Source organism: Chaetodon auriga, chromosome 2 (assembly GCF_051107435.1).
Source record: "Chaetodon auriga isolate fChaAug3 chromosome 2, fChaAug3.hap1, whole genome shotgun sequence".
Lineage (NCBI taxonomy): Eukaryota > Metazoa > Chordata > Actinopteri > Chaetodontiformes > Chaetodontidae > Chaetodon > Chaetodon auriga.
This window is the reverse complement of record NC_135075.1, coordinates 13,975,899-14,000,709: the sequence shown is the minus strand read 5'-3', so window position 1 is coordinate 14,000,709 and position 24,811 is coordinate 13,975,899. Positions and strand designations below refer to the sequence as shown.

Below are 24,811 nucleotides of genomic sequence, written 5' to 3'. Positions count from 1 at the left end.
TATTATTACTCATTTAATTTTCCTTGAATAAAAAGTGAGGATACAGGTGCCAAAACAACAACAAACACTGAATCTTTTTCTGTGAACAGTTAAAAAAGAGGATCAAAACCGAAGCAGCATAACCAGAGGTATCACCTTTTTCATTCCACATAGGTCTCATCCTTGTCAAAACCTGACGCCTACATTACCCACAATGCAATGTGATGATGGCAGTTCAATCAGGTATTAAGGAGCAGCTAGTGTAGCCTTGGACTGCTCGCCCGTAGCAGAGATGAGGAGCGGGCTACAAAGGTCTGATAAGATCACTTTCTAACTGCACAAGCAAGATATATTTTTCACTTTCAAACCCAGTTAACGCTGAGTCAAATGACATCACCTTAGGCAATTTATCAGACTTTGCACAGCTCCCTCTGGAGTCTCAAAAGGCTTTACACAACCTTTTTTTCACATACAGTAGTCCTCCCCAAGTCTGGTAGACCTGTTAAAAACAAATTTCCGTTTTGTATTCATTCTTTATTTCATCAGACGTTCTTAATGTGAGCCCTCTGCAGACATTTCGGAGCAGGCCAGACCCTCTCAGGACGGTTCCACACCTTTGGCATCACCGTTGTTTTGTCTCCTACGTATTGTCAAACAAACCCATCGGCCTGACCTCATCTGCCTTAGTGTGCATGTGTGTGTATGACTGTGTAAAAGTCACATCATATTCATAGCATGCTCAGTGGACATGTAAAGGATATAATGATGCTAAAAATAATGTTTGATTACTAATGCTACTGCTAATAATGATAAAGATAAACAATAATTGTTATTAATAACTATAATAATTCATTTATAGACAGTCGACCTATTCAGCTGTACACACTTCCATATATGGTGCGATTGTGGTGGTACAGGGCCAAGTGGGCTGGAGAATGAATGGACATGATCAGTGTTACTGCGCGTATGTGTGTGTGTGCATTTGAATATGAGTCAGTCTTTTTTTTTTTCAGCATATTTGCCTACAGGATTTCATGTCTTCCTCAGTGATTGGCAGGCACAGTGGAAGGTCCTGAAACATGCAAACACAGGCAAATCTTTTAGGGGCACAGAGAGGAAGAGGACTGAGGGCCTCTTGTTATCAGACAGAAAATCAGCTGTTGGACCATCACAGAGGCTTACAGGAACATCTTCAAACAAGAATACCAGGTATGCTCCGTTTGATAACACTGAAATTTGAGATTCGATCATGCTGGCTGGATGTAGGTTTCTAGTTCAGTTGGATATAAATCTTATTTTGTGCATAAGATTTTTTTTTACCTTTTAAAACAATGCAAATGTTTGTGTTGTTGTAGGTCGGTGCAAGGAATTTGTATTCGATTTTCTAATTCTACTACTATTACTACTACTACTACTACTACTACTACTTTGCATCATTTCATAATGATTTTCTCCTCCAGAAAAGGAAAACCAAGCAAGAGAAATTGGATCCAGCAAACATGGAGTACACGTTCAGAGCAGTAACTCACAGCCCTGGGATTATAATCTGGAGAGTTGAGGTAATTTGATTTTAAAGTTGTTGCTTCAATAGTGACTGTGGACTGAAGAGAATAAAAAAGGAGGCCTCTACCATAGGAGCAAATGACTGAAACAGCTGTGCTGATGTTAAAAAAAAAGGGAAGGTTTTCCTCAACATACTTTTCTTTCTTTTTTTTTGGTGGACATAAAAGTAAACGGACACCTTCTTCTCTCTGTGCAATAGAAAATGGAGCTGGTTCAACTCCCTGAGAGATCATATGGAAACTTTTATGAGGGTGACTGCTACGTACTTCTGTCTGTAAGTCTGCGGGGGTGACTAATGAATCATTGTGGTTTTGAATGCCTGGACTGCTTGTTTGTTTAGTAAAACCCACTGTCGTATTTGTAGACTTTGCTCTTTATTTTTTGTGTTTTGAATAACGAAGAAGAGACAGAATGCTTTTTCCTTCAGTCTTGTAGCATATCGGCTAACACCACCCACCCCCACTGTCACTCCACTCCTGTATGCCTCCAGACTAAGAAAGTGGGCAGCTCTCTGTCTTATGATGTCCACTACTGGATCGGCTCCCAGTCCACTCAGGATGAACAGGGTGCAGCTGCTGTTTACACCATCCAGCTCGATGAATTTTTGGGTTCCACTCCCGTCCAGCACCGCGAGGTTCAGAACCACGAGTCTGATGCCTTTAAGGGCTACTTCAAACAAGGAATAATGTGAGTGAAAATGAGGTCAGTCGGCCCTCGTGTATACACGGTCAAAGAAACTATAAAAATCATGATCCTGTCTTGTTAAGCTTTAAGAAAGGTGGAGTAGCATCAGGCATGAGGCACACTGAAACCAACACCTATGACGTTAAGAGACTGCTTCATGTCAAAGGGAAGAAAAGAGTGATTGCAAAGGAGGTGAGCCACACTTCTCAGCAGTTATGTAACACCATGGGACAGAGGATGTGCTGTATGAGAGAGTGCTTTTTGTTTGAATTTGTTTCAGGTGGAGATGAGCTGGAAGAGCTTCAACCTTGGAGACGTGTTTTTGTTAGATATTGGCAAGACCATCGTTCAGTGGAACGGACCCAAGAGCAACAAACAGGAGAAGCTTAGAGTAAGATTTCTGTAACCGTGCAGGTGCTCGTGTGTATTGTTGGGTGCATATGGGAGCATAAAAACGTATATATGAGCAGAAGAATAGAAAGAACATGAGAACACTTTGCCATTTCTTCACTCTTAACTTCTGTTTCAGTACATGTGGTATAATTACAAGATGTTTTCTGGTCATGTGAATGGAAAAGTTCCATGAACAGACACTTGAACCTGCCTTCGTGTCTTGTCAATGTGCAGCATTTTATCTGGTTGTTACTGATATATACAGTATATTTGAGGTAGAGACCCTGAAACAAGTCTGACAGTAAGTTGGATACTTTCAGTCCGGCTCTCACCAGATCTAAATATCATCATTAAACCTTTATGGAAAGTTGTGGGAGTGCACCGTCGAAGCTCATTTCCTTCTGCCCACAAAAAGGCAGGAGGCTCTGAGTGATTCATTATCCCACCCCACACACAGTTCAAACCATATAACAGCAATGCAGTGAGGACTGGAACTTTTAGGTCATTGATGTCCATATTTTAGGTGTTTACATCATTTTGTCTACCACACATTTAAAGCAACATTATGAAAGAGCTGGTATATTTGTGATTTGGCAGCTCTACAGTTTCCTAGTGCAATTCACTTATACACCACTGTTGTGAATATGGACAACTGTTGTCTTCACATCAAGTTTCTAATCAGACTATAAACACTGACCGACACATGGAAGAGGAAGACTTGGCCTGGATATTCATTAACCATTATCTGGATATCTGATGGCGACGCTGGAAGGCTCAAATCATTGGCCGTTACCTCCAGAGGCGATTGAATGTTGTCAGATAATAATCGATGAGATTGGATGTTTATGTGCTGATGAAAACTATTTTACTGAATGAGTGAAAACGGCACATATATCAGTTAGTGACATAATATGATACAATGAGCAGCAATGAGACTGTCACAATGATGACATCTCTCAGGATTTGGAAAAGGATCTAAAATTTTGCAACATATTTCTTTAATATCTGGTAGTAATTTTTTATTCCGAGATATCTGGATTGTGCAGTTTTTCTTTGTTGTACCTCTGATTCTCAGGGCACGTTGTTGGCCAAAGACATCCGGGACAGAGAGAGAGGAGGTCGGGCCGAGATCAGGGTGATCGAGGGTGAAGCAGAGACAAACTCGCCTCAGAACATGGACGTCCTGAATACTGTTCTTGGAGAAAGAACCTCTGAGCTGACAGAGGGACCTCCAGATGAAACTGCTGACCAGGAGCAGAAGTCAAAACTCACACTTTACCAGTGAGCAGCTCCTTGACTGTGATGAGGATTCATCTATGTCCACCTTAAGTGTTGTGCGTTTCTTCTTATTTGTTTATGCATTTGTTTCACAGTGTGTCAGATGCTGATGGGCAGATGAAGGTCACAGAAGTCGCTACCAGACCGCTGATTCAGGATCTCCTCAACCATGATGTGAGTTGATGCAACACCGACCGAATAAAGGACGCATGCATCACATGTTATGGCCACATCTAGTCTTACACACACTTGGCCTCACACGACTCCAGGAGTGATGATAAAATAGTTTACTGACTGATAGTATTAAATTATTTGATCATGTTTACTTAATGTAATCATCTGTTTAGGACTGCTACTTCCTGGATCAGGGAGGAACGAAGATCTTTGTGTGGAAGGGGAAGAAAGCAAACAAAGCTGAGAGACAGGCCGCTATGAACAGAGCTTTGGTGAGTGATTCTACATCAGACTTTCACATGTATCCTTAGCTTACGCTCCTTTACTCCTGACAGGGAGGATTTATTGCAGGATTGTTGTATTACCCTGTGTTAGTTTTAGCTAGGTGTTCCTAATAAACTGGCAGCGGGGTGTATTTCCCATGTTCCTTCTTGACTGGCTGTTATAGGAGTTCATCAAAGCGAAAAACTACCCGATCACCACAAATGTGGAGACGGTGAATGACGGGGCAGAGTCAGCTCTCTTCAAGCAGCTGTTCCAGAGGTGGACTGTAAGGGACCAGACTCAAGGTCTGGGCAAAACGCATACAAGAGGGAAAGTAGGTATGTGTCTTCTTAAATTCACAAAATTGCTATTGCCTCTGGAAAAAAAAAACAAAAAAAAAACTTTTTCTTCTTCTTTGTCTTCACTTGGTTTGTATTGTGACCACATGCTGCCTCAGCTCACATCACACAGGAAAAATTTGATGCCTCTCTGATGCACGTGATGCCAGAGGTCGCTGCACAGGAGCGAATGGTGGACAATGGCACAGGTCAAGTGGAGGTATGTGTGACAATTTGCACATCTGCACATTGTGGACAGTGCTGACACATTGTGATAATATACTGAAGTACAAACATGTTAATGCAAGAACATAACACCGTAATGTTAAATGTGATGGTGTTACCATGTTAACTGTGACATGCTAAGTCCTCAATAAAAATAAACATAATGCAACAATACTGTTCAGTCGTGCATGCTAATGTTGGTATGTTACATGACAAACATCCAGTCATAAAATGTCAGAGCTAGCAAGGTCACACTCCTACTGCCCTGACAGACACACATGTAGCTATGCAGCAGCAGCTTTCTGCCATTTGTGATTCAGTGTTAATTTACCTTTTTTAACATGCTCAGGTCTGGAGAATTGAGAACCTGGAGCTTGTCCCTGTGGACCCTGAATGGTACGGATACTTCTACGGGGGGGACTGCTACCTGATCCTCTACACTTACCTGGTTAACAGCAAGAGGTGTTACCTGCTCTACATATGGCAGGTGAGTAGGGAGTTGCTTACAAAAAGTTTATCCGTTGCTTGTCTGATTGTCACTGTATTATGGGATGAAATTAAACTACTTTACCACTTCTTATTTCAGGGGCGTCATGCCACACAGGATGAACTGGCAGCCTCAGCATTTCAGGCTGTGGACTTGGATCAGAAGTACGGTGACGAGCCAGTTCAAGTGAGAGTAACAATGGGCAAAGAACCAAGACACTTTATGGCCATTTTCAAGGGTAAAATGGTCATCTTCGAGGTAGGACTGTTGACCACTTACGATCATTTCTTTGGAAACAATCTGTTATATCAAGAGGAAAAATGCTATTTATGGCAGGTGTATATAGTTTTTATAAAAGCGCAGATTATTTCTCTTTCTTCTGTCAGGGGGGCACATCTGGAAAAGGGTCTTCTGACCCAGAACCACCAATAAGGTTGTTCCAGGTCCACGGCTCTGATCCGTCCAACACAAAAGCCTTTGAGGTTCCAGCTCTGGCCACCTCTCTGAACTCCAATGATGTGTTTTTACTGAAGAGCCAATCAGGAGTTTATCTGTGGTGTGGAAAGGTGAAGATGATTATACTTTTCAATGAGCTTTCTGGTACTATTTTGTGTTTTTGTTTTTTTGTTCACATCTGTGTGTCTGTGCCACATAAAGGTAAAAAATATATGATATACTTGGCCAAAGGTAAACCCACATCCAGAAAGGTTTGTCTACTTTTTTTGCAGGGCTGCTTTCATGGTTTGGTCTCAGCTCCTTAGTCCTGTTCAGTGAAATCTTAATGCCACAGAGTGCAGTGATACTTAAGAAAACAGATTGGAGAAGGCTCTTTTCTGTTTTAATATGACAATGCCAGGTCCAAAAAAAGCCCTGACCTCACCCTCGTCCAACACCTTTAGCCTCATGTGGAACGCAGGCTGTGAGCGAGGCCTGATGGCTCAATATCTGTGCCTGACCTCATTAATGAGCAAACCCCTGCAGCCAGGTCCAAAAATTGAATCAAAAGAATACAGTACAAAGACAAGATATTTAATGTTCAGACTGACAAACGTTCTTGGTTTTTGTAAATATACACTCATTCTGATTTGAAGCAGCAACATGTTTCAAACACATTGGGACAGGAGCAACTAAAGACTGGGAAAGATGTGGAATGTTCCAAAAACACCTGTTTGGAACATTCCACAGGTAAACAGGTTGATTGGTAACAGGTGATGGTGTCATGATTGGGTGTGAAAGGAGCATCCTGTAAAGGCTCAGTGGATCACAAGCAAGGACAGAGAGAGGTTCACCACTTTGTGAAAAACTGCGACCTCAAGTAGTTCTATAGTTTAAGAACAACGTGTCTCCATGCACAATTTGGGGATTTCACCTCCTGCAATCCATAATATTACCAAAGATTCAGAGAATCCAGAGAAATCACTGCACATAAGGCTGAAAACCAACAGTAAATGCCTGTGACCTTTGAGGAATAGTGTGCTGTGGTCTGATGAGTCCACGTTCCAAATTGCTTTTGGAAATCATGGATGTGGTGTCGTCCGGAGTAAAGAGGAACATGACCATCCAAAGGTACTGGACTGTCCTGCCTACAGTCCAGATCTGACTCCCATTGAAAATATGTGGTGCATTATGAAAGATCAAATATCTCGTCTTTGTACTGTATTCAAATTAATATAGTTTTAAAAGGATTTGCAAATCCCAACATTTTCTTTTTCATTTCCATATTACACAGTGTTTGGGGGGGTTGCACTATATCAAAATACTTCGACAGGAAGGACAAGAAGTTTCCTTGAGTCAAACGCTCTTTTGATCCAAATCACATTTGAAGTGTCAAACTTAACATTATGGTTCGTTTTGTCATCAGGGGTCAAGTGGAGATGAGAGAGCCATGGCAAAGGAGGTCAGCTCTGTGATTGGCCAGAAGTCACAGAGAGCCTCTGAGGAGATTGTAGCCGAGGGTCAGGAGCCCGTTGAATTCTGGGAGTTGCTTGGAGGGAAGGCTCCCTATGCGAGTGACAAGAGGTGATGCTGACACAAGTCTAATATCTTCAAATAAGCTTCATGAGTATAGAGCGAAGGTAACACTCACACCTGTCACTCCAGATTACAGCAGACAGTTCTAGACCACGAGCCACGCCTGTTCGAATGCTCCAATAAGACGGGCCGTTTCATCGTGACAGAAGTGACTCAGTTCACGCAGGATGACCTCTGTGAGGATGACATCATGCTGCTGGACACGTGGGACCAGGTGTTTCTCTGGATCGGCAAAGACGCCAATGAAGTGGAGCGCAGAGAAGCAGTGGTCACGAGCCAAGAGTACCTGCGCACCCACCCGGGCACCAGAGACCCAGACACCCCCATCATCCTGATCAAGCAGGGGTTTGAGCCGCCCACCTTCACTGGGTGGTTCGCAGCCTGGGACCCCTCCAAATGGAGTGTGAGTGGTTTGCCTTTGACTCAGAGCATCAACATGAACACTGATGAGTAGAGAAACATACGCTGAGAAACATTTCTGCCTTCTGCAGGGAGGAAAGAGCTACGAGGAGTTGAAGATGGAGCTGGGAGATGTGGTGTCACCTGTTAATGTTACAACGGTATGAAAAGTCTTTTTCTTGAGGAAATGACAGGAGAGACAGGACGGACAATGTTACAGTTAATGCTAATCGTATGGACCACCTATAAACTCAAAATGTGTTTTAAGAGACTGTTCAAAGCCACAACAACATGTTGATGGAGACACTTAGATTAAGAATTCTAACCTGAACCTGAACGTCTTCTTCTAGGAGCACAACTCTGTTGAAAGTGTGAGAAACTATCAGTCCTTTCCACCTGATGATCTGATCAACAAACATGCCAGCGAGCTGCCTGAAGGTGTTGACCCCTCCGAGAAAGAGGTTAGTGTGAGTGTGTGTGTGTGTGTGTGTGTGTGTGTGTGTGTGTGTGTGTGTGTGTGTGTTACACATACGCTTATCAGGAGATCAAAGCTAAAGCTTTATTAGGAACTTTTACACTTTTATTAAGAAATTTGTATCGATAAACAACCAAAAAATGAAAATAAGCAGTTGCCTCCAAATGCCGCATGAACGATTAATTAATATTTCCTTAATTATTGGTAACTTCATTCTCCATATATGTTGGCTTGCAGGCCGTCTGCAGATAAATGTCACATTTTTGCATGTTTAGCTGACCTGCTGTCTCTATTTTCCCTGTAATTATTAAGAAATGTCATAGTTCTTTCTCAGAAACTTCCCGGGAAATTATTAGAAAAAATTACGAAAAAACACTTTTCCGTTAAATTTCTCCCAAATCTTCAAGTGAGAATCATTATGTACCTTGTTTGATTCAGTCATTATTATTCATGAATTAGTTAATCACTCAACATTTTGTGGACCTCGCTGTAACCATGATGCTTTGCTGCTGTGTGGTATCAGTGGTATTAGTGACAGATTGATGTGTTTCATCATCTCGAGCCAAAGAAAGCTGACGTGTCGCTCACTTGTTTTCAGAAACACCTGTCTGACGTGGACTTCAGCATCGTGTTTGGGATCACCAAAGACGACTTTGTGAGCCTGCCGCGGTGGAAACAGCTCAACATGAAGAAAGAAAAGGGGATGTTCTGATCAGACTTCTGTACCTGAAACCTGAAGCAGGCGTCTGTGTGTGTCCCCGCACTGCTTTAGCTCAACCTCCTTCTTAACCTCATTTTTGATAATGTGTTTGCACATCGCCTGCTTTTATTGATTAACACATTTGTTTCAAATCACTGGAATACAAGTCTTGAATGGGTCATTATTTTTTAATCTGTGCTAATTTTGTACTATTGACACCGTTTAATGAAGAGCTCTTGTAATCATAGAGAAATTAATAAACATTAATAAACATTACATTAATCCTGTGGTGGAGAATTTCAGTCCTGATGAAACAACAACAAACAAACAAGCCAGAAGCAGAACATCAAAACAAAACTAAAGAAATTGGTTAAATAAATTTAGTTCATCAAACTGAGCACAATAACAAACCTTTGTGTGACTTTCTATTATAATAGAATCACAAGAACAATAGAGCCACCTGCTGGACAAACGATGGAACAACATGTTGAAGTTAAAACGCCTCAGGAACAAACTTCTGGAGCATTTTGCTTCATAACTGTAGCATTTTAAAAGTGAACAGATGACCAGTCTTGCAAACAGGGAAGTGACATTTGATTTAAAGGTTTCCATAATTACCATTAGCGGCATTTTCACTGTCCTCCCCTTTACTTACGTGACTGTTTCTCTGAAGGCACCAGCCAAACAAATGCATGCTGCGGCATTCATCTACTCTTAACTTCAGAAAGCTTCATCCAGATGTCAGCGAAACCTTGCATGTTCTTCACCAACGCCTGGTTGCGGATTTCCGCCCACATCCCTGCACTGGCTCCAGATACCAAGTTTAAAGCTGCTTTTGATGGTGATTCTTTGATTATGGCAGCAGTCACGAACATTTCAAACACAAGTCAAAACAAATGACAGATCAAGCATCAAACTTTATTCACTGCTTTTATTTTGATATGTCAGGAATGTCCTTTTGGTTACAAGTATAAATTCATGTCATTTACTGTTACATCTGAACACTTAAATAGAAAGCTAAGGACAAGTCAAAAATCTCAAGACCCATAAAACACATCAAATTTCAGTAAGAACATATTTCTCTTTTTTGCATTGTTGTGGGAAAATGTAACACAAAAACAACTCGATTGCTTGATAAACTGTCAAAAAGACACTGATGTGCACTCAAATGTGACGTTTCATCAGTTAAACATTTGAAGTCGTAACGTAAATCCTTTCACCTGACGGGAAACGAACGGGAAAATAAAATGAATTGCTGACAACAACATAAACAACCAACAACCGTGTCAGGCTGAGATGACCTGATTGTTCAAGTACTGACCCAAAGCCACCACAGCACTACAGCAACAGCACTGCCTCCGATCAGCTCATTTTGTGGGAGAAAAAGCTCGTCATGTGAGCCGCTTATGCATCGTGGTCAGACAGCAGATCATCAAGTATCAGCATGTGAACCAGCATAATGTCCAAACAGGACTGAGTGACCACAGTAATACAAAAGACAAATGAGTCAATACAAACATTAATATTCTGCCCCAAACCCACCAAAGTATATGCAGCTACATGCAACAAATGCAATCTTAATGTCCATAGATGTATTAATATTGTTCCACTTCTGTTTTCCATGTGACTGCATCAGGGATCAAGACTGTGATCTTCATTTTAAAAGGTCCCCTCAAACCTGAAATTGTTCATTTTGTCCAAACCAGTGAATGACAGTGATACATTATATGCAAACAAAGGCTAAAATGGAAAATCCCTTCAAAACAGCAACGTTTGCAGTAAATAACTTCAATGTATTATTTAATACATGTGTGAAAGTACTGCGTGCAAAAGTACTAATAAGTGACAGATCATTTCATGTACAGCTTGGAAATCGATATACATTCTTAGGTGCTCATGCGGACTATCTCAAATAAGGTGAAAGGGTCGATTTCTGCCTCAAGCATAAAAAAAGAAATTCAGGATTGTAAAAAATAAACGTACAAAAATGGCAATTAAATACAAAGTGTATACAGCAATCAGAGACATCAAAAGAGACGAATTTCAGCAAGTTTCACTGCAAATGTGCAAACATACAGTTTTACCATGCAGGCAGAGAGAAAACGGCCCGCAGCAGGTCAGACGACGCCGTCTCGCTGACGCGTTTGGTTGTAAAGGGAATGTTGTTTCTAATGTAATCGGACAAATTTATGCCACAAGAAGTTTAAAAGTGCAAATGCAGCTAAATCAGTTTCCCTAAAATCAATATTAAAAAGAGGATAAAGGGCCGTATATGAAAGATAAAAAAATAAGTGTTCCCGTGAACGTCAGCAAGGCAGTAAATGGATGGCAATTTTCCCTTTCATAAAAAAAATCTGTACCTTATCAATAACTGCCTTTGATCGCCTGCATCTGATCGATGTCACACACGTCCTTCTTTAAAGCCAGAACACACCGCTTTAAATGCACTTACCAGCTGCTGACTGTCTGAAATCTTCAGACTGCATCTCTAAATTCCCGACTTTCTCATGTGTCGGTCTGACTGGAGTCAAAGCAGCTGAGTACCAACAGAGCTCAGTGTGTTTTGTCCACAGGCGAATCCTGATCTGTTAGTATATAAACCACCGTTCTTAAAAGATTACCAAAGAGGTAAAAGGTCAAAGCAGCATGGAGTACGCTCCATGTCTACCCTAGTATATATATCTATATAAAAAAAAATAAGACATTTAAAAGAAATGATTGGCAATTAATATTAAGTAGTCGTTAGTGGCATTCCAGCGAGTAAACCAAGTGGATCCTGAGTTCTTTTGTTGTGAATTTAAAACTAAAACTTAAAACTCTACTACAGTGTATTACAACTACGGCCGCAACTAACCTTTACGCTCATTATCAATGAAGCTGCCGATCATTGCCTTGATTAATCATTTAGTTATAAAATGTTGTGTGAAAAATCATCATGACAGTTTCCCAGAGTGACACCTTCAAATTGTTTGTTTAGGCCCAAATTTTTGAAGATTATTTGGTCACTGAACACAAAGAAAAGCAGATCCTCACATTTCGGAGGCTAAAACGAGAACATTTTTGGCATTTTTTTTTTTTTTAATTGACTGAAAGATTAATTGTCTTTCCATCGACTATTAAGTGACTCGACGACTCATCGGAGCTCTAATTGCACCTCTGAACGTCATCGTTGGCCTCAAAGTTTTCAAAGAACATAAATATCAGATGTGTGTAAACTGCAAATCAAAGAGCTCTTGATTGATGATCAATAATGACCTTTGAGCTTCCGCCCAGACGTGGACGAGACAGACCGCTTAAGACACGACACACAGTTCGGGGTTTCTGGGGTCTTGGGTCTCGCCGTCATTGATCTGGCAGTTGTTAGTCAAACTTCTCTCTTTATTCTCTGAGTCATCCGGCAGCTCCAACGTGTCTGCTTCGCCCGGAAACATCCTGTCCTGCTCTGGAGTCTCAGCTGATGCATCCTCGTAGGCACTTATGCTGTCTGAGTCGTTCCTGTCCGGAGAAGGGTCTCGTCCATCCTCGACGCCGTTTTCGTAAGGCCTCCGCAGGACTCCGTCGACAGAGACGGGGCCATCCAGTGCAAGAGAGGGTACGTGGCTCAGGGGCCTGCTGACCATCTTCCGCAGCTTCGTCAGGACGCTTCCTTCATCCTCTGCCTCGTCACTCGGTCCCACTTCCTCTGACGCTCGGCCTCTGCTTTCGCACTGCTGATTTCTCAGTTGGTGTCCTTGTCTCGTTACCTCATCCACACTTCCACGTGCGTCCTCTGGAGCAGATGGTTTGTTGTTCCTTTCCTGCAAAGACAAATTTAACTGTCCATAACAAACTCATATGTCCGTTCAGATCAAACAAAACACAGTTGCATTTGAAAGTTATTTTGGTCTTATTTTGTTTACACTTGCCAAGTTTGTCAATTTAAGGCCTTCACTACCAATACAGAAGCAAAGAAGAAGAAAAGACAGGAAATTTTAATTTTATAAGACAGTGAACACATGAAGGTGAGATATCTGGCTATCTGCACTATGTCAGTGGGAGAAGCCACTAGCTGATGTTTCACAAATTGTCAAACATCAGCAAAAAAAATAGGTTGCGTCTCCTGAATGACTGTCACTGTAAACTGATTTTTACTGAACACAGATTGGGTTCAACCTCAAAGTGACAAAGATTTCCACTTTATGATATTAACCTGCAATGCCCCACGAAGAAGTGAGCTAACATCACAGTACACAGTGTACTGCCATACCGACTGATATACTTTTTAGATAAGCTGGCAGAGAAAGGTTAAAACTAGCTTAGGAAAACAAAACATGCACCATCTTCATTATTCACACTCAACAGGAGGAGATGACAAACGGTTACATAACAGGCTGCAGAAGACTTTACATCTTTATAGATTAACTCAAAAAGCGTGCGCCTCTGTGCTGTTATGTAACCTTCTCCTTTCAGCTGTCACATTACCTCTTTTAATCTCTCCACCTCTTGCATCAGAGAGCAGACCATGCTCTCCAGTTTCCTCTTGGCCTCCCTCTCTCGTTCCAGCTCCTACAAACGCAGAGAGACATTGGCATATTGAGAGAACCAGCAGCTTGACAGTGTCATACTTAATTATAACTAGCTTCTCACTGGGTCTATATGTGGCTTTGACGTACAGAACTGGCCTGTCCAGCTTCCCTCTGAGCCTCAGCCAGCAGCTCCTCCACACCCTCCAGCGTGTCCTGCAGGACGTCCACCTGGAACAACAGAGCCTCCCGCTCGACCTCCAGCCCACGCAGCTCCTGCACCACCTCGTCATAGCTGGCCTGCAGCTCCAGCTACACCATAAACACAGTAACAAATCAGCGTGGGCAACTTTAGAGGAGCGCATGCCAGTCAGTGGGTGGGCACGTGTTTAGCAAGCTCTCAGAGGCAGCAGTGGGTGGCCTCATCTGGAAGCATGACAACCCTCCATATGGAAAGGAATATGCATCAGCGCGGCGATCAATCAGACCTGACAGGACTGTGCAGAAGACGCGCAATGATAACAACAGTCATGACTGTGACGGTAAGAGATACACACCATTTCTGGGAGTCCCATGAAGAGGTCCTGGTCAGACTGTTGAAAGAACAAAAAAAAAAAAAACAGAATCAGACTTCGGTGCACAGAAATCCCAGCTATCAAAATGTACGACCTTGTGGAAATACGGAGGCACCGTGTTTGATAACGGCTCTCAAGTATGTGCTTAAGAATGATGAAAACACTGGCAGCAGAGATACAGCTGACATTCCAAAATTTGGTGCAACACCAGCTCATGAGGCTTTATTTGCATCAGACTCTTTCCAGAAAGAAAGTGTCAGACACACAGAGAGACAGCTTTACATTCATGACATTATCTGGTTGTCAGTACAATAGCAACAATATGCGAGCAGCATTGTACTGTTGTACTGAAGGAGGTGCAGCTGCTTGCTGGTTTAGTCCAGCGGTTCCCAGCAAAGGGCAACAAGATAAATCTGCGAGGCTGTGAAATGATTAACAAGGGAGGAAAGAAGAAACAACAAGACCCTGTCACACAAATCTGTGTGTCCTTCTACTTCATGCTTTTTTTTCTGAAATAGTGGATAATTTGATCTCTGGCATCAAACTAAACGATCTGATTGAAAATCACTCTGTGGTGTGACTGCAAACAACTCACAGACATCTGAACTGTAGCAAAGGGCCCAAACATGACCCTACTGTCCTCTAAGGGGTCATAAGCCAAAAAGATTTGGTTTACTTGACATTTAACTGCACTGTATGTTATGACCTTATGTGTTTCTTTCTGTGAAGTCTTAATCTGATCAGAGCCGTCGGTTAAATGCAGAAACCGGGGTATAAAGTTTAAGGCTGCCACTAATGATTATTTCCACTGTGGATTAATCTGTCCATTATTTTCCCAAAGCCCCAGGTGTCCTCAAACGTCTTGTGTTGTCCACAGTCTCAAGATATTCTGTTTACTGCCAGACAGAACCTGAACCTGAAAATACTCACATTAAAGAAGCTTGACTCACTGTTTTTCTTAAAAAATATCCAAGCCAATCATTGATGACTAATCGATTAATCGTTGCAACTATAAAAGCAGCATAATATGTAAATACTCAAGTACCTCAAACGTGTCCTTAAGAACAGTATTTTCGTAAATATCGTTCGTTACTTTGCACTGCTGCTTATGTACAATCGTAACATTGCAGTGATGATGACAGAGACATGAAGAGGGGACACCGGAGCCCAGGTGTCGGTGTGACTTTTCCGTTCACTCCGGGCTCCGGCTCCGGTCATCCGGCTCCTACCTGACTGTCACTCCTCTTCTTCAGGGTGCCTGCTCGGCTGTCGCTCCTTGTCAGACGCCTGGATGGAGTCTCGGTCTGATCGGGAGACAAAAGCACAGCTCAGATGGAGCCTCGCATCAGCACACAGCACCAACACCACAGCTAGCAGGCTAATAATGGGGAAGTGAGCTGAAGCGACGAGCCTGAGGAAGCGAGTCCGGTGCCTCCTTCGAGTCGCTGTTCAGTCTTTAGCATTTAACGAAATGGCTGAAATTCATACCGACAACACTCCTCGCGTTAATTGCTTCAGAAATCAATTTCTAAGCGGAAAAACAAACATCCCATTACCTTTAGCTCAGCACACTCAGTGACGCTGTGATTTCTCCGCTCACCTCTTTGATAATGCTGCGGAGGGACTCGTCCTCGCTCAGTCCCCGAGAAAACGACCTTTTCTTTGGCGAACCGCTGCTGTCCAGAGTGACTGAATGCATTTTTTATGTTTTATATGAAGTTTTCGTTTATGTAAGAGACTTCGGCGATGCCTCTGGGTGTGGGTGAACCAGTGTTTGTTTCCTACGCAGCAGCACTTATTGAACTGCCGACGCCCAGGCCGTGAACTACGGAGAGCCACGGGGTTCATACCGTCTTTAACACCGCCCTCACTCCGCCCACACTCACAGAGTCAAAGATCAGCCTTTGCATCATTTTTGCAACTGTGGAGAGTCAAAAATACGTGAGTTCGTGTTTGTTTTAAGGCTCAGATAAGCACCGTGGCGCAGGTCGGGTACTACGTGTTGAAACCCGTCGAAGACAACGAGGCCTACCAATGTCCCTCAGGTGAGCTTTATGGTTTGACTGTATTTTGTTGTCACATGAAGAAGATGAGGGAAGTTTAGAGAAAGTGAATAAAGTAAAAAGCTGCTTATACAATTACACAAAATTGCACAAAGCACTGCCCAAATGCACAAAAACAGTTTTTATTTTGCCAAGATCCCAAAGATACAAAAGGCTAAATTAGAGAGAAATGTCTGTAAAATGATGCACATCTGTCTAGAGTTTCCTGTCTGACATAATGATGAAAACTACAGGTTATGTCATACTGTCAGTGAGGGGCATTTTTGCTATTTAAAAGAAAAAAGACAAACATTTATTCATCAAGCAGCTGCTCATGAAAGCACCTTATTACATTATCAACAAATACAATGAAAAAATACTTTGAACTTCTTAACAAGACATTAACTGATCCACAGTGTAACACATCCTTTTTTATTTCATTTGGGTAACATAATGCACTGACTTAAGAGCTGACAATTTAATTGAGTTTAATCATATTAAGGATCATAGCTGAACCACTTCACAGCTCTTTCCTTGTTCCATAGGATTATCATCACACCTGAAACCAGTGGACCGCTGACCGCTCAGCTTTCTTGATAATAATGGCAGATAAAAGCCGAGCATCAGGAGGGTGGACTGAAGGTCGAAAAGTCCAGCCACTCCTGGAGCCTTTGTCTCACACTCAAAATGGGCCTTCCCTTTCTAGGGAGACAGTTCTGGCTCTGCAGAATCAAAAGCTGTGCTGATGAGGCGGTGGTGAGTATTTGGTCCAGTATTCATTCGTATACAGACCAAGTTCATTCCACAGATATGAAGTCTGTGGAGCCCCTGAGTAGGTGGTTCATATTTCTCTGAATCTGTGGAAATAACAGTGCAGTTTTTGCATCTGTTCAGCAGACATACAGGATTTGATGCTAAGCATTTACAGTGCAAATCAGAACTAAACTGGTAACATTTCTTCTCAACTACGGTCTTAGATATGTTACACAAAAACATGAGCATCTATTTTCATGGTTTGGAGGTGGTCTGGGCTGTGACTGCACTGGATGACACAGTGAAGGAAAAAGCCTAAAGCTGGTGTGTGTTACCATCCCCTGGATATCCTGCCTGCAGCTCTTTAACAAGCCTTACTTTTTATCCACTCAATGTGCTGCATAAAGCATTAGTTCAACATTTATTTGCTTTCTTGCAATGAGTTAGATGAGAGGATCGATTCCACTCTTAGCTTAGCTTAGCATAAAGGCTGGAAACAGGTGAAAACAGCTAGCCTGGCTCTGTCCAAAGGTAACAAAATCCATCTGCTAGCACCTCTGAAGCTCACCAATTAACATCTTATGTCGTGTTTGTATAATCCACACAAAAACTAAAGCATTTAAGCACTTTTCCCAAAATGTCAATAAAACGTAATGACTGCCTCGCCGAAACTTGTCATTTCTGTTGTGTGATAGGTACTCTACCAAAGTCTTGTTGCTGCAGTGGTAATTCAAATCATTACTGGTTTGCTGAAAGCAGATCTGTCTCAGTGTATCGTTGCGATGTTAGATATTACATTTTATTTGCCATCTGGAGAGTTTGAGCTTCAGTACTCTGGTTTAAGTTTGGTGTCAATCCCAGCTGTTGGGTTGGCTTTGGAAAATGTAATGTCAATTATTGACATCCCACCTGCATATATAAACACAAAAACCTGCAAATAAACAGAGCAGGGACATGCCACCCTCGTTTGTGCCAAAATAAAACCAGCTAACGGGTGTCTTCTCTTATCCCTTGAGGACTCACTCGTTTATACCGTACATACTGTAGAGCTGGTCACTCAAACCATGTTTGAGTCTTGAAGAAGTTTCAAAAGTGATTGTTGTTGCTAATAACACAGCTTCCTGCAGTTGAGAGATTCCTTCATACCATTAAAGTGGAAAACAGCAGCAACAGTGTTTCCCATATCTGAATGTCTGGGAAGCTCCACATAGTACATCAACAGACAACAGCTTTATCCTCAGTGCAGTCTTTAGTCATACAGATTTAATACTGCCAAAACTATATGAGCTAATGACTCTTAAAATCAAGCACCACAATTTGACCTCAATAAGGTATGAAAGCACTCATGAAGAACTCCTAACATGATCTGTTGTGCAGCTGCAACTGTGTTTTCCTCCAGCAGATGACAGCAGTGAGTCAGTGATAAGCTCAGAGCAGCAAAACTCATTGTTTGTACATCTGCTCCAGAAATATCGCAACTTTTATGAAGCACATATACAGTCAGAAATACGGTATCTGTCCATGGTGTGTGGTTGGGCTACGTTTTGATCAGATCCTGTGGCATTTTGACAAACTATGGGTTTATAGATCAAATGTTTCAAAGAGAACATTTAAAACTGTATAATTCATGGTATTTCATGGCGGGGCAATTTAAAAATGTGTGACGTTTTCATGAGGCTTATAGCACCTACACTGATTAGTACAAATGACATTTCAAGGAGACCTACAAACATTGTAAAGTCTACATACATAATAAGAGCATGCAGACCTGCTGCTGCTGCTGCATGACTACTATATCAATAATGGATAGAAAACATACAATTGTAGTATTATTTCATGTATCATTAGTTATCATAAAATAAAAAAAACATATGTGCATTCGAGAGTTCATGATTTTAAGTGAAAAGGCCAGTTTTGACTTTACTGGTTCTGTGAGGACTTTGGATTCAGTTTCCATTGAACAAGCTCGTGCAACTTCTAAATAATCTGCGTGTAACCATCACGTATGTCTTCATGAAGATTCCCCATCAGTGGCTTCCTTGTTAAAATGTTTGGATGTGTGAGGTTTAGGAGATGATGTGGAGCATTCGGGCATTCGGGAACAATCTATGAAGCTTTTCTCTTTTTTTCTTTTTTCTTTTTTTTCATATTTTCGCCATAATAAACTATTTGTAACCACAGACGCAGTGAGCCATACTTTATGTCATCATCATAATAACCTAATTGGGTTATGTCTCTAATGTGAGACATTGTTTGAGCACTGTAAAAACATTTATACTCTCATAACAGTGCGCGCACCCTCCCTTCGCTCTGTCCCTCTTGACTTGGTGACAGACCTAAAAGCCTTTTGTTGCAATCTTAGCCAATGGAGACGGATTACGACACCGGGCAGCCGAGATATATAAAGAGCCCCTTTTTGACCGCACTTGCACATTTTTCAGTGACACTTCTGAACATTCACACACCTCCATGGACTAAATTGTACAGAAGAGCCCAAAACAACCATTATACTACACGTGAGCGGGCTATGCATTCATCAGACAGATAATTTGTTAACTTTCAATCAAAACATACCGTACCGAGACACACTGGAACGTACTTTTTTGTTTTGTTTTGTTTGCAAAATCTCCTGCTGCAAAAAAAAGGCAACTTAGGGTGATCGTATTGGATTATATGCATGTCACTGATTCCCTGCCTTTTGTAGGATAAGGCAAGGAGCGGCGCACATCCGACAGAGGGGATATAACGGGATAAAGCGAGTAAAAAGACAACAAAACGAAAGAAAAAAAGTTGCATTGCCTGGTGTCCACGCATCGTCATGCCGAGGTACAACTTCTTACTGTGCTTGATGGTGCTCATCTCCCTGGGACAGTCGGGGAGCGATGAGCCCAATCTGCTGCTGCCTTCTGCCAGCGAGACGCCCACGGATGCCGGGCTGTCCCTGCTGGACGAGGACGCCGGTTCCCACGAGTGCTCCGCCTGTGTTTGGAGGGAACAGAGCAAAGTGCTCAGGCTGGAGACCATCAAGTCCCAGATCCTGAGCAAGCTGCGTCTGAAGCAGGCGCCCAACATCAGCCGGGAGGTGGTCAATCAGCTGCTGCCCAAGGCGCCTCCGCTCCAGCAGCTCCTGGACCATCACGACTTCCAGGGAGACGCGTCGTCCCAGGATGAGTTTATGGAGGAGGATGAGTACCACGCCACCACGGAGTCCGTGATCACCATGGCCTCTGAGCGTGAGTAATAGTTTACAACCCAACAATATTGTCTCCAAATGCGTCATGCGCGTAATCGCGGAGCAGGCCTGCTGCGTGGACAGCGGAGCCTCTGAGGCTCATTCAAGTCAGTGACCTAACCTACATTTTGAGATTCAGATTGGGGGGGGGGGGGGGGTTCCCACTCTGTGTGTCTGAAGCGGACTGATAATATTGGCCAAATGTCTCTGGTCAGCTGTGTGCCACGGCTGTCAAAATAGGCCAGGGATTACGCGTGAACCTGATAGATCAATAACCAGCAGCATAAAGAGCCTCGTCACTCTGAGACAGACAGCTACAATATGGCCTGATGAACTTTTGTTTTCATGATGATGATGATGATGATGATGATGATAGAGGGCTGAGTCCTGCTGGAGCAGTGTATTGAGCTGCTGAACTCCTCAGTCCACCTGCTGTCATGTTCAGACTTTCCCTCTTTCCGATTATGTGTGTGTGTGTGTGTGTGTGTGTGTGTGTGTGTGTGTGTGTGTGTGTGTTTGACAGGGACTAAACGCGTGACAGGCCCGTTTGAATGTCAAGTGCATTATTAATGATAATGCAGCATTTGGCTGGCAGCCGCATCACTTTACCCTTTCTGTATTTTTTCTGCAGAAATGCCCTGAAATCTGGAGTTATGATCACGTCGCGAGGCCCTCTGATCACTGCCCCAATTTGCTCGCCCTCTTATAGTTTCCCATAAATCCACAGATAAACCACAGGCAGGCCCCTTGGAGACATTTTATAAAATTACTGTTGAACCCTGGCAGCTGTGCTCTATCGCTCTTTTATAGGAGGCTCTACCGGTCTCCCTGCTGTTCATCGCAGTGAGAAAAAGTGTGTCCAAAAAGCTGCTATTGTTCCCCTCATGCAGCGGCCCCCCTCGGCCGCACTTGCCTTTTAAATGCGAAGTTTATGGGCGCAGCTCGTTTTTTTTTTCACCACGAGTACACAAAGACAGAGAATCACTTAGGGTCGAGGGGAGTGTGTGACCTTTTCCTGGCGAATCGTGGGGTTCAACAACATTTACACACGTAATATATTCTGCACAAGGCGGATAAAACACACTCCAAATAATCTTTTTTTTCACTCCACGAGTGAACAAAGATACGCCTGTGTGCCGGAGACTTTGGCCCTGTGTGTTGCATCTATTAATGCCTCATTTTAATATCTATCTATCTGGCTGAGGTGGATTTTAATGTCTTGCAGTTTAATAACACTTCCTGTCACCTGACCTGAGAGCCCCACCTGTTTTAGCAAATCAACCCTCACATGAGGTGTTGTACAGGCTGGCTCAAATGTCATCTTTCCCATTCTTATATCTAAGCTGTTGAACATTTGTAACTTCTTTTAAAGGTTACCACTTGCAAAAATCTCTGTGAATCTCGTGCATGTCGTAAAAATAGTTTCCTCTAACAGTTTTTGCTCTGGCCGGATGTGAGCGATGCTGTTCTAAAGGAGAACAGCCCTCAGCCGATGTTTTGTATCTTACAGGTGAATTGAGGAGGCATCATGAAGCATTCGCTTTGTCAGATTTGTCAGCCATGTTGCTTTATGTGGCTGTTATTTTTTCGACATTTCCACAAAATAATCCGATTAGTCCTTCAAATTCTAATGCAGTCTCATGCTAAAGCCCTCCATCTATCTGTCCATCCATCCATCCACCTATCCATCTTGCTATTTGTGTTTGTGTTGCTTGGTCACAAACATGTACACAGAGGATGTATGTGACACTGACGGTTGTGATCTCTCTGATGTGCAGATCAGTCCTTTATTGGATGATTCTCTCTCCACCTGTGAATACAGACAAGATAAAAGACTCTCATCTGCACATCACACGGCAAATCAACAACATCCTCAAACTATGTTCTTGACTGTTTACCTCCCATCCTGAGCACTGCCACACTCACACGAACACACACTCTCACGCACACACAAAACACCATTCAAAGTGATTCGATACCTTCCCAAGCCAGAAAAGGGCATTATGTATGACGCGGGCTAATTGCGTATTTCTAACGGCCTCATGCCAGCCGGAGCAGCTAATGACTGACATTACCGATGTATCTGTCATGTTACAGCACTTCCTCTCTGGTCTGTTTGCCTCATCTCTTTACGTCAGCTGCAGTTTTTATCATCTGCTCCTTGCCTCTCTCTCTCCCACCCCTCACCCCCTCCCTCCACCCCCTACTTTCCTCCCCGTTAGCCCCCTCTCTCCTTCCTCTTCTTTTCTCCAGTACTCATGGAAGAGTTGAGAGAATGAGTGCATCTCTTTTGCCTGTGGCGCCTTAGTGATCCCACAGGATTAAAAGTGCCTTTTCTGTCTCTCTGATAGAAGGAGGACTTCAAACACTATTCCCTGCGCACCTCGAACCCAATCACCCTTTCACGGTCGTGCACACTGCCTTTGATGGGCCATGTGGGTTCACACAGTACATACTGAACTGGACCCGTGCCAGAGTTGCTTCTTAGTATTCACTCAAGGTACGTGGGTGCCGCAGTGGGGGTTGAGAGGGTCCATGCTTCCTGGTCTCTAATTACTATGAAATTTCATGGAAAAGTACAGCTATTTATATCATAGTGCGGCACTAAAACATCTCCCTCCATACAGTGTGTCGTGTAGGTAACCGCTCCGCTCGCTGTTCATGCATAAAAACGACTCTGTTCGGAGTTTATCAGGGTCATTTTGTAGTGCAGCATTGTGACCGAGGCTTGATTTTTATTAACAAGTCTGTGTGTGTTAACATATGATCGGAGCTGTTTGCGTATTGATTGATTTGTGTGTGTAATTGTGCATGAGCGAGCGTGCAAAGTGTGTACTTTGGAGCTCAGTGTGTTTTGCCTGAGGTGGGGTGAGGATTTGACCCCACTAGACGCCCATTTGTCACCTGTCCAAGACATGTAGACCAGACCTTCCTCAGCCATCACCGACCTCCTCCTCTTTCTTTCTCTCTGTCTCTCGATGGATGTTTTGATGCTGATTTACTGTGCACTATTCACCTGTTTGAGCAAATACTAAAAAAACGAATTATTCTGCCAGAGCACATCAGGGAAAATATTTCAGGAGAAGTGGCACCTCCGTGGACTAAGAATACTCGTGGTTACATCATCTGTTGCACAAGAACTTAGTTTAGGCTCTTTGTGAAAAGCTGTCTTCATCATCTTTTCCTTTAAGTAAACTTATTTTCTCTTCAGTGACATTTTGAGTAATTATTCGTCAATATTGTCCAGTAGTGGAGAATCCAGCAGAGAGCAGCACTCGCTTACCCTCCCTTCAAACCTTCATTCCATGTTTAAATTTCATCTCAGCAAACAGGCATTGACATGGGTCCAAAATGCAGGAAATCATGGCTGTCTGCAAGGACAAACTTTACCTTTAAAGGAGTGAAAACTGAGCTTCGACACATTTCTAATGACCATTCAGCTATACTTGAAACTTCTCACTTTATTAAACTATTTTATACCCATAATTCATCCTGTCCATCATCATTGTGTGTAGGCTAACTTTAGGAAGTGCTATACTGGTATTATTATGTAACCCTGTTAAGATGAAGCACATTCAGTTCAAGCACAGGCTTACACAACTATAGCGTACATGAAAATGAACATCTACACACATGTATACAAATCTATACAAATTTCCACATGTGCACACTCGTGTAGACACATGAGGATGCTCTCTCTCACACACACACTCACACACACACACACACACACACACACACACACACACTCTCACAGTCACACACACACTCCAGAGAAAAGTTCTCCTATTGACAAAAAGGGTCACAGAGTTCACAGCTATGTGATATATTGGAAGAGGAGACTATTAACCTCATCGGGTCTCTTTCTTTGGCAGCAAAGACGAACCGGTAGTAACTTGAACACTTATCCCCCACCACACACACACACACACGCTCACACACACACACTCATCCACTAACCACTCCCACAAAAAAACAAGTCTTTTATAGTGTTGACCCTATAAAAGGGTCATTTCCTGAAGGTGCAGGAACCATAAAAATTAAGAGGGAGAGCGCTAAAAGGACAGAGCAGCAGAAGTCGGACTGTCTTCAGCTCACTGGCCAGTGTTTGCTGGAAGTTGATGACTATGTGAGGTTTTTATAGATTTATTTATTCCATGGAGGTCTCAGTTTGACGATGACACCTGTTCTCCCTGTGTAGTTGCTGGCATCAGTTGAGGGAAAGATAAACTTTGGTGTTGAATTGTTTGGACACCGGGGGGCACGACCACTTTGTTTGAAAAGAAGTAAAAACTTAAGAAAGAAAGGTCTGTAGGACTGTAGAAATTGCACAACATACTGTCAACTTTATGGGTAATAAAATTTCAAAGGGACCAAAGTCTATTAATACAGGGACAAAATTTCCCCAGGACCTCAGGAATCTCACTCCTTCCACCCTTCTTCCCCTATTCCCACGCTCCTGTGTACCAGTCCCTGCAGCCGGTCTCTCCTCTTGGCATTAGGGAATATGTTGCTTTGGAATTTAATGCATGCTTTCCCAAAAATACAACGCTGAGAAGTTGGGAGAATGGATGTAAGACTGCATTAATGTCAGTTTGGAGGCGTGGCTGTGCTGGAATATTTTTTGTCTCCTGATAAAAAAAAAAAAAAAAAGACGAACTCTGCTTGTGAGCACTGGTGAGCTCCTGGCTGCTTCTTGAAAGGATTTCAAAGAGTG

General features: G+C 42.7%; 3 protein-coding genes across 5 annotated transcripts in view; 2 read left to right on the top strand and 1 right to left on the bottom strand.

Annotated features, from left to right (window-relative positions):
• Positions 1-1,109: 1,109 nt before the first annotated feature.
• Positions 1,110-9,066, top strand: avil (advillin). Its single transcript, XM_076747547.1, has 19 exons — positions 1,110-1,188; positions 1,440-1,538; positions 1,742-1,816; positions 2,033-2,229; positions 2,310-2,418; positions 2,507-2,617; positions 3,695-3,900; positions 3,993-4,071; positions 4,245-4,343; positions 4,520-4,673; positions 4,793-4,893; positions 5,248-5,385; positions 5,485-5,643; positions 5,772-5,951; positions 7,247-7,404; positions 7,486-7,819; positions 7,908-7,976; positions 8,166-8,276; positions 8,889-9,066. Exons 2-19 carry the CDS (start codon positions 1,479-1,481, stop codon positions 9,000-9,002), a joined length of 2,454 nt encoding a protein of 817 aa, XP_076603662.1. The 5' UTR covers positions 1,110-1,188; positions 1,440-1,478; the 3' UTR covers positions 9,003-9,066.
• An 837-nt stretch (positions 9,067-9,903) lies between these two features.
• LOC143336147 (uncharacterized) lies at positions 9,904-15,809 on the bottom strand. The gene is made up of 6 exons (XM_076756091.1): positions 15,668-15,809; positions 15,297-15,371; positions 14,050-14,085; positions 13,643-13,804; positions 13,452-13,535; positions 9,904-12,787 (listed from the first exon to the last, which is right to left on the bottom strand). The coding sequence occupies exons 1-6, from the start codon at positions 15,764-15,766 to the stop codon at positions 12,284-12,286; spliced, it is 960 nt and encodes a 319-aa protein (XP_076612206.1). The 5' UTR covers positions 15,767-15,809; the 3' UTR covers positions 9,904-12,283.
• Positions 15,188-24,811, top strand: part of gdf11 (growth differentiation factor 11) — a 25,313-nt gene continuing 15,689 nt past the window's right edge. The window contains exons 1-3 of one of the 3 annotated variants that reach the window (XM_076756069.1): positions 15,188-16,112; positions 16,655-16,865; positions 19,567-20,095. In XM_076756069.1, coding sequence (XP_076612184.1) covers positions 19,681-20,095 — 415 coding nt within the window. In that variant the 5' untranslated portion in view covers positions 15,188-16,112; positions 16,655-16,865; positions 19,567-19,680. Of the gene's footprint in view, positions 16,113-16,654; positions 16,866-19,290; positions 20,096-24,811 lie in introns of those variants that run through there. The other 2 variants (XM_076756061.1, XM_076756078.1) reach the window with 2 other exon arrangements.

Coding starts and splice junctions, on each gene's coding strand:
- avil (XM_076747547.1), top strand. CDS start 1,479: ATGGAGTACACGTTCAGAGCAGTAACTCACAGCCCTGGGATTATAATC. Junction 2,230..2,309: donor TACTTCAAACAAGGAATAAT/GTGAGTGAAAAT, acceptor TGTCTTGTTAAG/CTTTAAGAAAGGTGGAGTAG. Junction 7,820..7,907: donor GGGACCCCTCCAAATGGAGT/GTGAGTGGTTTG, acceptor TGCCTTCTGCAG/GGAGGAAAGAGCTACGAGGA.
- LOC143336147 (XM_076756091.1), bottom strand. CDS start 15,766: ATGCATTCAGTCACTCTGGACAGCAGCGGTTCGCCAAAGAAAAGGTCG. Junction 14,086..15,296: donor AGAAGAGGAGTGACAGTCAG/GTAGGAGCCGGA, acceptor TTCTTTCAACAG/TCTGACCAGGACCTCTTCAT. Junction 13,805..14,049: donor TCATGGGACTCCCAGAAATG/GTGTGTATCTCT, acceptor TTTATGGTGTAG/CTGGAGCTGCAGGCCAGCTA.